The sequence below is a fragment of the Sciurus carolinensis genome, chromosome 2 (assembly GCF_902686445.1).
Source record: "Sciurus carolinensis chromosome 2, mSciCar1.2, whole genome shotgun sequence".
In the NCBI taxonomy this organism is placed as follows: Eukaryota; Metazoa; Chordata; class Mammalia; order Rodentia; family Sciuridae; genus Sciurus; species Sciurus carolinensis.
In genome coordinates this window covers 87,488,998-87,505,098 of record NC_062214.1, presented here as the reverse complement: position 1 = coordinate 87,505,098, position 16,101 = coordinate 87,488,998, and the positions used below count along the sequence as shown (strand labels likewise).

The 16,101-nt window shown below is 53.2% G+C and overlaps 1 protein-coding gene across 3 annotated transcripts in view; it reads left to right on the top strand.

Moving 5' to 3' along the window:
• The window catches only part of Map2k5 (mitogen-activated protein kinase kinase 5), a 232,700-nt gene extending 231,542 nt beyond the window's left edge, over positions 1-1,158 (top strand). For all 3 annotated transcript variants that reach the window (XM_047537347.1, XM_047537354.1, XM_047537341.1), the window contains one exon: positions 698-1,158. In XM_047537347.1, coding sequence (XP_047393303.1) covers positions 698-802 — 105 coding nt within the window. In that variant the 3' untranslated portion in view covers positions 803-1,158. The remainder of the gene's footprint in view (positions 1-697) is intronic.
• The last annotated feature ends 14,943 nt before the right edge of the window (positions 1,159-16,101 follow it).

Genomic DNA, 16,101 nt, shown 5'->3' with positions numbered 1-16,101 from the left:
CCAGGAGGCCCTAAGATTGTGAGTATAGATCTTGGTGTTTCTGAACAGCAGGGAGGGGACTGGCTAAATATAACCTGGCCTGCCTGTGGGCTAAGTAGGTTAGAACCAGACAGGCCACGTGGAGACAGAGCCGGCCCCTCCGAAGGCCAGCCCTCTGACCCAAACCAGTGTGATCTGTGCGTCCCAGCACCTTCCTCCTCCCTATCTTCCTTCCCCTGGCATTTTTCCTTCCCTCCAGTGGCGACTGTGATTTATTTATAGGGGAGCTGTAGACAAAGGAGAAAACTAAAAGGGATTGACAAAGCCCCTGACAAGATGATTCTTTGGTCTCTGGGCAGCAACTGGACCGGAAAGCTGGCCACGTAGAGACCAGGTCTTGGCTGGGTAGCAATGGGCGTGACGCTGAGCTGAAGGAGGACCAGGCAGAGTGTGGAGCTGAGACAGGCCCCACCCTTGAGGGGCTTTCAGGAGAAGGTAGCAGAGGTGGGCAGTGAGTGCTCCAGGTGTCCACCCAGGGGGCCAAGGGCAGGTCACCATCCCGGCTTGGGCCTGCTGTCTAGGCTGAGAAGTGGGGCTGAAAGCTCCCCTCCTCACCTCCCAGTGTTCCTGAGAAGACAGTAGGTCCAGCTGAGAACAGGCCTCGGCAGGTGTGTGGAAGCCGGGATGCTCACCTCCTGCCCCTCTTCCCCACCCACAGGGCCACCCGTTCATCGTGCAGTTCAATGACGGAAATGCCACAGTGGTGTCCATGTGGGTGTGCAGGGTGCTCGAAGAGAGGCGGAACCAGCAGGGGCCCCCGTGAGGCCTCAACCGGGCACCGAAAGTCCAGGACCAGTCACAAGGGACAGCCCACCAGCAGCCTTCTCTCCGTTTGCTGCCTGTGCCAGAAGAGCTTTGCTGGGCCCAGCCTCCCTGCCCTCGCCTTCCACGCTGCCAGCAGGTAGCCAACCAAGGGAGCCTCAAGGGGACCAGCGCCTGCACAGCGCCTCACCCCCTCGCCCGCAGGTGGGGAAAGGGTTGGGGTGGTGAGTGGAGGCTCCTGTGGTCCCTACCCCACTTCCGTTTTCCTAGCATTTTCTTTGTAAAGGGTCAGGCCCTGTCAGCAGCACTGATGGGAATAAAAGTATTACGCTTTGGGGTGCCTCCCCCACCCCACGAGGGTGTGTTGTTCATTGAGTCTGTTCTTACCCAGGATTGGGGACATGCAAGGGTCTCACCACTTGGGCAGGGATTTATGTGACAGTGTGTGACTTGTGTGGCCCAAGCACCTGCAAGCACCCCAGGTGCTTCCCACGGCTGGGTGATGCAGCCACAGCTCAGCCCATTTGACAGATGAGAAACCAAGGCATGAAGGTGCGTGAACCAAGTCCCAAGGTGAGGACTAGTGAGCCAGGGCCAGAGCCCAGCCCTGTGGTGGGCTCCTTACTGGACTGGAGTTTGCCCACCCACTCAAGAGCTGCAGTCCTGGTAGCAACACCACCTCCAACACACTGATCTGACCTGGGGTGACCTAGAGGGAGCAGCAGACCAAGAAAAAGGCTCGGGCACTTAACAGGGGCCATGTGACAAGGTCTTCTCAATGGAACAAGAAGATGACCAAGAGGTCTAAAGTGCAGATCCTGCTCCTGCCTCCATCCATCAGCAAACGGGAAACATTCTGACAGGCCCTTCCTCCTTCCACCCAACACGTGCCACCAGCTCCCTCCACAAAGCTGCCCTCACTGCCTGAGCCCACACCCACAGAACCTCTCCCACCTCAGGTCACTCAGCCATCATGTCAGGTAGTCCCCTTACCACCTGCGTAGCGAGTGTGGGTACCCACTTCTTACAGGCATAGAACTGAAACTCTGCGAGTCCAGTTTCCACTTGGAAGTCTCAGTAGCGTCTCAACACATTCAAAAGCAGACTCCTGAGCCCCATGCACACATGTCCAAAACCTCCCACTGCTTTCCCATCTAGTGACATCTGCACTGCCCCATACCCAGTGCCCAAGTCAGTGTGGGTCTCAGCCTTGACTCCTTTTTGTTTTCTTGTTGCTGTTCGCAGTGCTAGGGATTGAACGCAGGGTCTCCGCCATGCCAAGCAAGCACTCTACCACTAAGCTACTCCGCCAGCCCCTGATTGCTTTTTCTTACCCCACATCTATCCTTCCAGGAAGTCCTACTAATTTGCCTTCAAAGGATATCGTTCCACCACTTCCCACCCTAGTCCAGGTCACCACAGCCTTTCACTTGACCATTGCAACTACCTCCTCCTTTCAAGCCTGTCTGCTCCCCCAGCCTACCCCCCACACGCTGTTCTCCACACCGCAGCTAGAGGGGGCCTGTTCAAACAAGGCAGACTCTCCCTCCCCTGCTCAGAACCTCCAGAGTCCCAGGCTACTCAGAGGACAGGCCAAAGACCCAGTGATGGTCTGTGTGATGCTATACCATCTGCCCCCATTATCACTGACCTCAGCTCCTGTCCTCCCACCCCCACCCCCAGTTTTCTCTTCACTGCAGCTAGCTGGCTCCTCCCTGCTCCTTGACCTTCCAGGTGTACTCCCACCTGGGCCCTGGCAGAGACCTCCAGCCACTCTCCACAGTGTAGAGAGCCACTCACCACAGCCAGGGAGGACACCTCCTAACACCCCCTGTATTTAAAAGCCATGTGACTAGGTCTTCTCAATGGAACAAGAGGATGGTCAAGAGGCCTAAGATGTAGATCCTGCCCCTGCCTCCATCCCCCCAATGATAGGGAAACAGACAACTGCAGTGGGAGGTGGGCAAGGCTGAGCTGCTAAGCCACCATGGAAGGAACCTGGATCCCTGAATCACCACATGGAGGATACCACCATGTCCCAAGGAACAACTGCAATGGACTGAAAAATAAGCTGAGACTAAATTATTTGGTTTGGGGTTTCATGTTGCCAGCAATTAGTATTATGCCAGCTAATGAGACATTTGTCCTTGCTGCTTAGAGCACTCTTCCCCACATGTCCACATAGCTCTCTCCACTGCAGATCTCAGCTCAGATGACATCTCTGGGACCCACCAGTGGGACGCACCTCATCACAGTATTGAAAGTCACAGCCCTGCCTCCTCTGGCCCAGACTCGGTGCCTTTGTTGGCACTATTCTCCATTTCATTTGTAACAGTGTCACAAACCACTTGTACTCATTCATTTTCTATCCCTCCCTTCCCCGCCCTCCATTAGATCAGAAGCTCCACAAGGGCAGAGGGTCTGGTCTGTTTTTCTCTCCATATCCCCAGTGCACAGTAACTGATTGTTGACTGGATAGCCACCATGGTGGAGTTGTCATTCCCAGTCCATGTTCAGTCTTGTGGCCCCGGAAGACACGGCTTACATGTGGCTTCACTAAGTTTTCCAAGCCAGAGTCATGCTCATCATGATTCAAGGTACCATCCTGCGGTTGCCCTGGGCCTCAGGCTGACTAGTCATCTCACTGAGCACATGTCCTTTCCCTGGGGCTGAGGAGGTCCAGAGTTGGATAAGGCCAGCCATGAAGACTGTGCTCCCTGGGCCAGTGCTCGGGGCAGGGTGGGCTGCGAGAGCACAGAAGGTGGGCTTTCCTGGGAAGAGGCGCTCTGGGGTGGGGAAGCCCAATGGCTCCTCAGACAAACTGACCAACCCAGAATGTGATAGAGTTAAAGTTCATCCTTACTTTGAGAAGGTGTACCTAGCCAACCTGTCATCCCCAAATCCCAAATCAGGAAAGGTAGGAAGAACCAGCAGTATCCCAAGCCAGGCACTGCTTAGGGCTCACTGTTGACTCAGTTAATCCCCGCCACCATCCCCTGAGGTAAGTGGTGTATTATTCTGCCCCTGTTCTAGATGGAGAAACTGAAGCATAGACCCAACAAGCAAGCAGCAAAGCCCTGTTTGGCCCTCAGGGCTCCACTCTTAGCCAGCATTCCAGAAGTCAGCTCCAAAAGTACCTCACACATGAGCTCACACGTGTACATATGGTACCTGTTCTCTAGCACAGACCTTCCCACGTTCTGGGGTGTGGAGACAGTGCACCAGTACCTTTGGGACTAGGGCCCAGGGATCTGCTCTTTGACCAGCTCCCCAGGGATGCAGGCTCAGTGTGCCCCCATGGCACCAAGAACACTGCTCCTGGTGGAGCCTCAAAGCCCTGGACCTGGATACCAGCTGTGAGGGTGGCCTCAGACAAAGCATATCTCCTATCTGAGCCTCGGTTTCCTCATCCATCAATGCAGAGATTGATCTCTTGAGTCCTGGAGTTCCTCCCAGCCCTCATGTTCCAGAACAGATTTCTCGCCATTTGGGGCCACAGACCACTGTGCACATCCCCAGCCCAGAACAACGTACACCCACATGCATGTACACACAACTTAGTTCACATCTTCACCATACGAGGGGCCCTGGAGACTGCTCCCTCATGGCCCAAGGTTGAGAGCCCCCTGGTTTGAAGTCAGGAAGATGAGTAGCTGGGTGCCAAAGGATTCTCCTATATGATCCCTCTGACTGGAAGCAAGAGCCTCTTTAGTTTGTTTAGGCTCAGGCATTCCTGTGGTTCCTCTTGGCAGCCCAAGGCCAAGCTGCCCTCACCTCCAGAGGTCACAGGAGGGTGAGAACTTGGAACATAGCAGGCAGGAATAAGCTCTCCATTCAGGAATGAGCTCCCCCGAGCCCGGCACAGTGAAGCACGTCTGTAATCCCAGCAGCTCGGGAGGCTGAGACAGGAGGATTGTGAGTTAAAAGCCAGCCTCAGCAACTTATCAAGGCCCTAAGCAACTCAGCAAATGTCTATCTCTAAATAAAATATAAGAAGATCTGGAGATGTTGCTCAGTGGTTAGCACTCCTGGGTTCAATCCCTGGTACCAAAAAAAACAGCGCTCTCTGCTCTACCTGGATTCCCACCCTCACCCTGTACTTATGACTAACTCCTCTCCTCTTTCAGGGACCCCCTCCTAGCAGCTTCTTTATTCCCTTCTCTGGGTAGAGACTGAGGCGCTCCAAGGCAGGGAAGAATCTGACTTACGTCTCTCCCAGGACCTGGCCCAGACTCAGCACCAGGAAGGTGCTCTGAGCTGGGAGGGATGGTAAGGCCTCTGCTCCCCAGGCCTTTCACTGTCCTTGTCATCTCAGTCCAGTCCTCAGGGATGCCCACCCACCTCCTGACCATAGGTTCCTGGAGACCAGATCCTCACTGGACATGGCCTTAACCTCTCGGGCCTTCAGGCAAGCCTGGAGGGAGCTCCTGGGGAAGGGTGGGGCCCCAGGACGGAGGAGCACAGCAAGGGAGGTGCCACTGCACCTGGGCAAGGGCTCTAAGTGCCTCCTGAGCACTTGACCCATTGTCCCTTCCTGTTGTCTTTGATTTTTCTGTCTGGAAAATGTGAAATACAGAATCCCAAGGTTTTGGAGATCCTCCACGAAGGCAGTGGAGACAGAAAGGAAAGTTAGGACCCCTCATTACTCCCATGTGGGTAGGCACAGGCTCTGTGGTCCAAACCAGTGTGGCCCGGAGCCCCTTGCCCAAGGCCCCCCCAGTGGGAGGTGGTCTGACTGGACAATGTAGCCTGGCAGAGGGAAGCCAAAGGTGTCTGCCTGAAGGCACCTGCAGCCTTGTGCTGGGACCAAGGAGGCCTGGATCTTTGATGGGAGACCTAGGCTTCCAGATCTCCGCACACGCAGGGCTGGCAGCCCAAGGACAGGCTCGAAGTGAAGCGCGGGATGGTGCTGAGCATGCAGCTCCCCAGACGCCTTCCATCACGTGGGAATTGCAGAAGCGCACGGACAGCTGCCTCCACGTGGGATGAGAGAGCCCAGAGGCCGCGGTGCCGCCTCGAGGATGTCGCCCCTCCTTGGTGACTGCCGCATGAGTCTCCCTGTGCAGCTTCGTCCTTTAGTCTGGTCCCTGTTAGAATGGGAGCCGGTGTCTCAGTCATAGAGGTATCAGTGAGAAAGGTGGATGGGGAGGCTTTCCGAGGGAGTACAGGGGCCCTGTGTCTCAGGATCCTGGGAGGGAGCAGCGTCCAGGCGAGCCAGCAGCAGGGCATCGAGCAATGGGAAAGGAGGGGACGAGGGGGCCAGCACCGGAGCCCAGGCAGAGTCCTGACAGAGTCCTGACAGGACCTGGACCAGGTACCAGCTGCCACATTGAGGGATCAGGTGATTTTACTTGGTGTAGCCAGGGCAGGTGGGAGGCGTGGAGGAGGGAGGCCAAGGCCAGCTTCAGCCCTGGGATCTGTGGCATGGGGATGGGATGAGGAGCCGGGAGGCAGGGAAGGGTCTCGGGGGTGGTCCAGCCAAGTAGAAGCAATCAGTGGCTTAGGATGTAGGCCCGAAGCCTGGCCTTGGTGGGCACCAGCCACCAGTATGGAACATGGGGGGAGTTGGTGACCTCCAAGGCAGGGCTGGGTTGCAATGGCACTTGCTGGCTTTGTCATGATCCGCCGGAGACGGTTGTAAACTAGGGGGCAGGCAGGGTGGGGTGGGACCGCAGTGGGTGAGACCCCTGGGGGTGAGGCCAACTGGAGTCCCAGAGACAGTCTAGGCTGGCACGATCCACAGAAAGGGACTGGAATGCAGGGCAGGGGAAGTCAGCAGAGCCCAGGCCTCATAATGACAAATTTTCTTGCTGAACAACTACAAATATTCGCTGTGACTTTGGACAGAGTCTGAAAAAGACTTTGCTTCCTCCCTTGGCGGTATCATTTGTCTTGTTTTGAAGCCACGAGATTGCAGGCACGAACTTATAGACCAAAGTTTGTCTTAATTGCTCTGGTGTCACCACCTCTCTGGCAGATAACAGCACAATGAACGAGTCGATGGGGCTGAGCCCTCCAGGTCCTTCTTCTAAAGTGAGACAAATGTCCCTCCTTTGAGCCCAACAGTCCATCGGCAGCTCTGTCATTTATTTATCTCCCTAACAGTTTGCATTAACTTGCGAGGGATAAAAAGTCTCCCCTGCCTGCAGACTTAGTTAAAAGCATCCAGTCACACTGTGCTGCTGGTCCTTCCTAAGAATTTGCTCTTTTAATCTTTTTTTTTTTTTTTTCTTTTTTTGTATGGGGATTGAACTGAGGGTTGCTTAACCACTGAGCCACATCCCCAGCCCTTTTTCATATTTTATTTAGAGGCAGGGTCTCTCTGGATTACTGACAGCCTCTCTGAGTTGCTAAGGCTGGCTTTGAACTTGTGATCCTCATGCCTCAGCCTCCCAAACCACTGGGATTACAGGTGTGTGCCACTGTACCCAGGTCTTTTATCTTTTCCCCAACTTTATTTTATTTAGGAAGTTTTAGGGAGAACAATGGCACACATGGAAAAAACCTGAGGATGGCAGGGTGGGTGGAAAAAGTTCTGAGAAAGAAAATAAATACCATCTGTCCTGCAATGTGGGCTGGGCAGGGCAAACCCCTTCACCCTGCTCTCATTTGGTCCTTCCAGTACCCTGGAAGGGCCAGGCAGAGCATGGTCATCCCCACCTCTGTCTCCTCCTCCACATCCCCATCACAGGGTGGATGCTGTGCTCCCCAAGTGTGGCAAGCCTGCTCTGCCTCTGAGCCATCACACAGGTTGTTCCCTCAGCTGGGTACACCTTTCCCGCCATCCTCTATCTCTTGCCCATTTCCTGTTCATCCTCCAAGCCCTGGCCTCATGCAGTTCTTCTGGGGGGCGGTTTCCCAACACCCCACCTGGGCTGACCCACCCATGAGAGCCCAGCCCAGAGGCTGCCATCACCCAGGGCTCCTGGTCACTGTCTGACCTGGCTGTGTTGTCCTTACCAGTTTCTTTGCATCGTCTCTCTGAGGCAGGAGCTGGGGTGGGATTCAGAAGATGCCTGGGGACTCAAGGGTCAATAAGTGCAGGGGGCTGCAGGGGTCCAGGACTTTGTGGAGCTTCAGTACCTGCCTCTGAGCCTCCGTCTGAGAATGGACGTGTCCAAGAGCACACGTGCACACTGGAGGTAATGGCTGCTCGCTGATCTCTCTGCTATTCTGCATTTTTCAAACATAACACAATGAACAGGTACCATTTTGTAATAAAATAATTTGTTTATAAAATATTTTAAGTCTCTTGATTAGCAAGGTGATGGGAGGGGCAGGATTCAATGTGAGTCTTCTGACACCCAAATTCAGCCCTCCTGTTCTGACCCATGGGTCCCTCTTTGGTAACCCTATAGGGGAAGCGATGGGCTGGAACTGTGAGGGGCATGAACTTGAAGTCACACAGAGCTGAATTCGAGTCTCGCTTCTCCACTGACTCCCTGGGTGGGATACCTAACCTCTCTGGGTATCAGTTTCCCTATGGGCATAAAAGGGTAGTGACCATTGTGGATGTCAATGATATCATCCAATCATCCCTGCTGCTGACTGCAACATGCACAGGACTACCTTCCACCCCTTCCTCCTGCCACAGATCCCTGCCCTACACACATACAGACCTACGCAACCAGTCCTTTGCCTCCCTAGTGTTTCATCTTCCTTCCCCAGGAGAGATGGGCCTCCCTGGGGAACCCACATCCTCAGCCCACATCATAAGGGGAGGCAGCTGCTGCTGAGACAACAGCCTTCACTTCCAACAAGTCTTGCTTCAAGCCTTAGGGTTACTGTTTTCCTGCCTGTGTGGCTTTGGGAAAATGACTCTACCTCTCTGTGACATGGGCATGCTGGCATCCTAAGAGACAAGAGGACTTCTCCTAAGAGGAGAATGAAAGGAGATGAGGCCCAGCACCGTGCCTGGTACAGTGTCCCTTAGCGGATATCAAGAGAAGAAAAGTGACCCTCCTGCCTCCCATCTCCACTCTCAGCCCCGGTCTCACCCCTCTCTCTCCCCTCAGCCTGCTTTATTTCTTCTTCACAGCAAGTGTCATCACGGTACTGAAAGTGATCTTCCTTGTTTGCCTTCTCCCACGGGAATGTGAGATCCAGAGAGCAGGGGCTAGCTCGCCTTGGTTCCCACTCTGCCCCCAGGCCTGGCACACAGGGGTGCTGAGCAGGTATTTGATGGACCGACAGTGTCTCCAGCACCTATCCTGGCACTGCTGGGGTTTGGGAGAGATCCTGGAAAGCCCATCTGTCCCAAGGGGTCACCCACTTGCTCACTGGAAATCCCAGTCAGACTGGTAGTCTCTCTGGGGGAAACGAGGTAGTCATTTCTCCAGACCAGAAAAAACAGTGGGTACTAAGACAATTAGTGGAGAATTATCTTCCAACAAATGGTGCTGAGACAACTGGATCTCCATGTGTGGAAAAATGAGTTTGGACCTCCACCTCACATCATACACAAAATTAATTCAAAAAGGATGGGTCAGGGTTGGGGTTGTAGCTCAGCACTTGCCTAGCATGTGTGAGGCACTGGGTTTGATTCTCAGAACTGCATACAAATAAATAAAATAAAGGTCCATCAACAACTTAAAAACTTTTTTTAAAAACAGACGGATCAGACTAAAATTAAAAGCTGATGCAATAAACCTCTTAAAAAAAAAATAGAAGTCTCCTGTCAAAGCCTTCCTAGAGACGATGTCGAAAACAAAGCAAAATATAAAATAAAGTGGACATCATCAAAATCAAAAACTTTTGTGCTTTGAGGAATACCACTAAGAAAAAACTGAGTGAAAAGGCAACTGCATCTAGACTATGTAAAGAACTCCTGCAGACCAGGCATGGTGGCACATACCTGTAATGTGCAAGTGGGGAGGCTGAGGCAGGAAGATCACAAGTTCAAAGCCAGGCTCAGCAACTTAACAAGATGCTGTCTCAAAATAAAAAAAATAAATAAATAAAGGACTGGCAGTATAGGTCAGTGTAGAGTGCCCCTGGGTTCAATACCCAGTGCAAAAAGGAAAAAAGAAAAATAAAGTTTTACCCATAGACTTATAGAATGACTCAGCAGTTCCACACCTAGGTATATACCCAAGAGAAATTAAAATATGTCGCCACGAAAAAAAAAGTACATGAATGTTCATAGCAGTATCATTCATAACAAACAAAAGTAAAAACAGCACAAATATCCATCAAAGTAAAAAAAATGGAATGTTGGGTGGGAAGGGTTAGTGTTGGGGTTGGAGTTGGGTTTAGGGAGGGGGGCAGGAATGGAGGAAGGAAGGACTGTATAGATGGAGGGGAAGGGTGGGAGGGGAGGGGGGGGAGGGAAAAAATGGCAGAATGAATCAAACAACATTACCCTATGTAGATTTATGATTACACAAATGGTATGCCTTTACGCCATGTACAGACAGAGAAACAACATGTATCCCATTTGTTTACAATTTTATAATAAAAAAAAAAATGAAATGTTATTTGGTAACATGCCATTAATATGAATATATTAATATGAATATATTCCATTAATATGAATATGTAATAATGAAATTCTGATACATGCTATCCCATGTATAACCTTGAAAACCTGTTAAATGAAAGAAGCAGTCACAAATTATATGTTTCATTTATATAAAATGTCTAGAATAATCAAATTTACAGAAACAGAAAGTGGATTAGTGGTTGCCTGGGACTAAGAGGAGGTAGGAAAATGAGGGTGATAGTTGCACAACCCTGTGAATATACAAAAAATCATTGTGTTGTACCCTACAACTGGAAGAAGTCTCTGCTTATGCTCCCTGGGGTCAGTGTGGTGGGGTCAAGGAGCCCGTGGAGTGCTGATGGCCTGGAATCCCCATTCTTTCTCCGACTACTGTTGCATCCTGTGGTTTGCCCAGCATGCAATCTAGGGCCTAGAGCTGCCTCCACCTGTCCAGCTAGCAGACTGACCTCCACCGATACTCGGGCAACTCTCCCAAAGCAACTCAAGGTTGTCAGGGAAGGGGGTGCTCACTAGGGGGAGCATCTACTCCTTGCCACCTGCTTTGTATGGTGCTAGAACTAGGGGAAGACTTTCAGGACCCTGAGAATTAGCAACTCCTTAAATTCCACACCCTAGGTATATCCCTCAGGTCCCAGCTGTAGCTTTGTGCCATACACCCAGCACCTTATTTAATCCTCATGACATTCCTGCAAGGCCCATATGACTACTTTCCAGATGCAGGTTTGGAGACAAACAGAGCAGATCTCCTCAATTGCCCCAGAGTCTGTTCTCTTTCCAGCTGCTCACCTACCATGCCAAGTGGAGGAACCCTGGGCAGGAAGCCCTTTGCTACCAGGGGAAGTTCAGCAAGACTGGCAGCTGCTCCCCACCTCCTGAGAACAACCTTCTGAGGGCTCTGCCTGAGTAGCCTTGTCTGAGTCTGTGTGGAAGGTGGGAATCCCAAGACCTCTTAAACATCCCCCAGGAACAGAGGACCTTAGAACCAGACCACTAGACCCCAAGGGAAGTAGTCACTATTATCAGCAAGTCAGCTGGGACCTGGACTGGGGTTCACAGTCCTCACAGTCAAATGCTGCTTATTCATTTTTTCAACAAACATGGTAAGTATCTATTATATGCCAGACTCTGGGTGTACAATAAGAAATGACACATTCCAAGTGAGAGACACAAAACACTCACCAATAAGTGGTTGGGAAACAGTAAACCATGAGCAATCCAATAGTGAAAATGGAATAGCCATGAGGCAGAGAGTGCTGAAGGGCCTGGAGCAGGCAGGCAGACTAGGAGGCCCTACACTGTGGCAAGGACAGACCTGCAAGCCTTCTGAAAGGGAGAAGTTAAGGCTGCCTACTCCAGGGGCAGAAGCCTCTGGGTGATAGCCTATTAGTTTGGTGTGTTTCCCTGGTTGGTATGAGATTTCAAAGTGCCCACACACTCCCCTCACCCCAACCCCTACCTCCAGAGGATATTCAAAAGAGGCTTGTGGCTATGCTGGCGTTGACAGTAGGGGAGCTCCTCACCCAGAGAGTCAGCTGGAATATGCAGGAACCCAAACTAGAGACCTGGATGAAAGAGAGACTTCTGGGGAAATGGGGACCACTGGAGTTGCTCACCCCTTCTTTCCCTGATAGTTGTGCTGTGGCCCTGGGGGCTTTTATGTCTGATGGGGCAAAGAAGGCTGGTCCTGGGTTCCCTCCTCAGAGGCCCCCAGCCTAACTTGCATCCCCAAGTGCACAGAAAGCCTTGGGTTGGGCAGTGCCAGGACCCAAGACCTTCAAATAATCCCCATGGCCTCCTGGCTCTGCCCCTCTTCCTAAACTTAAGCACCTATACCCAAGCAGAGGCCCCTAAGCTCCACCCCTCCACAGGACTCCAGAAGAAGGATGGTCACAGGTAGTTTTGGGGGATTCCCTATGAATCCTTCACTCCCACTTAGTGCTGGTCCATTTGCCCATCCTACAGATGCAGATATTGAGACAAAGTCAAGGTGTTGGTGCCTTAGATGGTCAGTAGAAGAACCGAATCTGGACCCACAGAGGTTTTGACTCTTCTCTCTCCTTTTCCTGTTTCCTGGAACAGGGACTCTCCTACTGAGAGGAACCTTGCTCATCCCTAATCCCAGAGAACTGCTTCTGGCCTCGGAACAGAACGTGGAGTGTGGATGGCCTGCAAGGCTCAGCCCTTTCCAGGGCTCAGTGGACAAGGGAGGGATGTGGGCCTGGAGTCCTGAGGTCACCTCCCTTCAACCTCACTTTTCCTTTTGGGTTGGGGTCTGGCAGACCCCGCCCAATCTCATTCACTTGCTTGGGCCTTGGCTGGTGATATGGGCTGAGGTCTATCTGGCCGTCGGATTAATATCCAGATATTAAGTAAACAATAAATTAGCAAAACTACAAGAAAATTTTACAGCCCTTTGCATTTGGCAATCATTGAGTGTTAATTAGAAATTCATTACAATTAAAACCCTGCCTAAACAGGGCCTGCGCGCCTTAATTACATCTGATTTTTAATTCAGAATACGTGTTTACACAGTAAGCGCTACGTACCCCATGATTATCCCCAATCCTCTTTATACTGTACTAATTATGTAAATTAAACCTAATTAACTGACGAAAACTGCCGTTAATTCAACTGGTAAAAGATATGTGCTTGCGCGGAGGAGGCGCGGCCGCCCAGCCCCAGCCCAAGCCAGAGCCCGAATGGGCGCTAGAGGCCCGGCCCGTGTGGACGCGACGCCAGGGACTCCGAGGCATCGCGGGGCTGGCGGGGGCGGTGTCTAGCATACAAGTCGCGTTCCGGATCCCAAATCCGGCTCTCCGACCCCTGGTGCCACCGGGGGATGCAGATAAGAGACAAAAATTCCTAATAATGGGGGCCAGGGAGGTTAAGAGCCGCGTCTACCATGGGCTCCCCATACTCTGGACAGGGTCGCAGGATCCAGAGCCCCCAGTGTGGAAAAGGGGTGCCACACACACCCGTCTTGAGTCTGCGTTCAAGTCCCAGCTCCACCACTCACTGGCTTCCTGAACCTGAGTAAGAGTTAGGCCTTGGCAATAATGAAACCTCGTGAATTTCACAGCGCTGCACATTCCTTAGAGTCCCTTCACCAAACTAGGCCCTTCGCTGTAGCGTGCCAGGCACATTTTAGGTCTAGATCACTCTATGTGTCTTATTGACCAGAGAACGTGGACGAATTGGCTTCCATTGTCTGGCCCTCAGTTTTCTACCTATAAAATGGGAATAAATGATCAAAATCAATTCCCGAAGCCGTTGTGAGAATCGGCTTTGCAAACCATAATTGTGGTTCACGTTGATATTAACCTTCTGGTCGTTGGTCCAGGGCAGAGCTCCAGCCCTGACACCCACGGCAGGCTCCCAGGAGACCAGCACCAAGCAGCAGCTCCTCCCCAGCCTCTCTCCACGTGTTTTTTCGTGCTTTCGGTCTTCCTCTGGCTCAAACCAAGGGCCTAGAGCCTAGGGGATCCTCTGGCTTTGGGCCCAAAGCGGGGAGCTGTCCGTAGTTGGGTGCTGAATAAGGAGCAGAGGTGACTCTGCACGCCCCCTCCTGCAGTAGCCTAGGGTGCAATCCTTTGTAGGAGAGGTCAGGCGGGGTCCAGGCTGCGGGAACGCCTAGAGGCCAGCCCCAGAGGCGTTGTTAGCCCTTGCAATACAATAGAGGTAGAATAGGCAGGCCCTCCTCAGGGGGACCCCGCCCATCCGCTCCACTCCCACCCCCTCCACCCTGGGGGCGTCCAAGCTCCGTGGTCGTTGTCACCACCATACCAATTCTGAGGTTTCTTAAAAAAAAAAAAAAAAAAAAAAAAAAATCATTAGGAGGCCAAGAATAATTACCAAGTGGGATTGTAATTACGAGATGGGGGAACCTGGGCCAAGGGAGGGGAGATGAGCGGGCGGGGACTGGGGCGGAAAATAGGTTCCCGTTGTCCTCGGAGGGAAGAGAGGTTTAGAGAACCGCAGAGTTGGAGAGGGACAGAGGCAGCGCCTGGGAAAGGCGCAAATGGAGGAGCCAGAAGCAGAAAGAGAAAGAGGGGCTGAGCAGACACCAAGGCAATCTGACAGAAAGGAGTGAAGGGTGCGGGGGTTGGGGCGCTGACAGAGGCGAAAGCAAGAACCTGACCTTTAAGAGACCAGAGTCCTCAAACTTAGGAGTGGGTTTTGAGGCCTCAGAGAACACCTCTGGGGCGGGGTTGGGGGAGCCCCCAGACCAGGCCTGGCCACTCCTCTCTCAGAGGGCTAGGCCAGAATAATCTTTATGCGCCTCCAGAGACCTTTCCTGGGGTCCCCCGAGCGAGGAGAGAAGAAGAGAAAGAGGAAGGAAGTGAGGAAGGGGTGGAGGGAGAAAGCCAAGGAGAAGGGGAGACAAACCCCAGAGAACCTGGAACGCAGGAAAAGGGCCCACGACCCAGAGCGTGAAGGAAAATGAGGGGCGGGTGCGACCCTGCGCCGCTACCCGCGGAAGATTTATGGCGCCGCCTGAGTTCCAAGGACGGGCTGCACTCACCGCTGCTGCCACCGCCGGTAGCCGACGCGGCCGCTGCGCCCCCTGCCCGGGCGGCCCGCCGCGCCCCAGGCCATCCCTGCCATTATTAACTTCTGTTTGATTAGGGTAATTGTTCAAACTTGGACTGGACAGTATGATTAATTACAGTTTAATTAACGTGTCCATTAAGGACACTTAATGCCACCGGGGCAGGAAGGGGGGTGGAAGCGGCCAAGGGGGCGCCTGAATGTGGGCAAGGAGGAGTGGAGAGGGGACCACTAGTAACTCAAATGAAGTAGAGACCGAGATTGAGAAGACAGAAACCCAAAGGGTGAGTGAGATAAGAGAGAGAGAATAGAGAAGAGAGAAGAGAGAGAGAGGGAGAATAAGAATGAATGTGAGAATGGAGCTTTGGGGAGAAAGAAGGTGCTGAGGGGCGTCTCTTGCGTCAGGGGTTGGGCAGGCACACACACTAGAAAACTGAGTTAGCAACTTTGACAGAGTACTTAACCCCCAAATCTCCCAACGATGACTTGGTTCCTTGCCCTGGGCCTGTTGGGTGATGATGAGAGTCATTCAATGTTCGGGGGACGGAAGGCAAAACTAGCTCCTGAGTCCCCTTCCCAAACCACAGCTCTCCGGATGCCTCTCGCCTAAACAGGGGGATGGGACAGATTTGCCCCTTCACGCCTGCTCTCTCCAGTGCCTAGTACCCTAATCACGATCCCAGACACTGGTAACTCTACAGTCTCCCCAGGGCACTCTTGGTTGCACTGCTCTGCAACAGGAAAGTGAGATACTCCTCCATGCTCCCGTTTCTCTTGAGTCGCTCTGAACTCCATCACCCGGCCCTGTCTGGACCCGCTTCCGGCCCCTTGGCGAGGAGCGCTGGACCCTCCCCACTTTGTTCTTGCGGGACAAACTTTGAGAGTCCCAGGCCCTTCCTCCCACTTGGCCTCTCTGACTAGCGCGGGCCGCAGGTGCGGGACGTGGGACGCAGGTGTGAGGCCGCTTACCTGGGGCGCTTAGGCCCTGGGGCTACGGAGAGGCAGCGGGCGCCGCGCGTGGCCCGCGGGCGGGTGGACTCGGGGAGGGCGCGAGTGACTGCGCGGGCGGTGGGTGTGGCGCCCTGGCTCGCAGCTGTCAGGCGCGCCCGCCCAGTGCTGGCCTCGCCACTCCGGCTGTGACCGCGCGGTGCCCGCCGCCACGCCATGCGCTCTAGGCTTCCGCCTCTTCTTCGGGCCAGTCCCCGGCCTCGGGGGCAGCGGTTCAGGGCACACTTCCCCGCGCCCAGAGC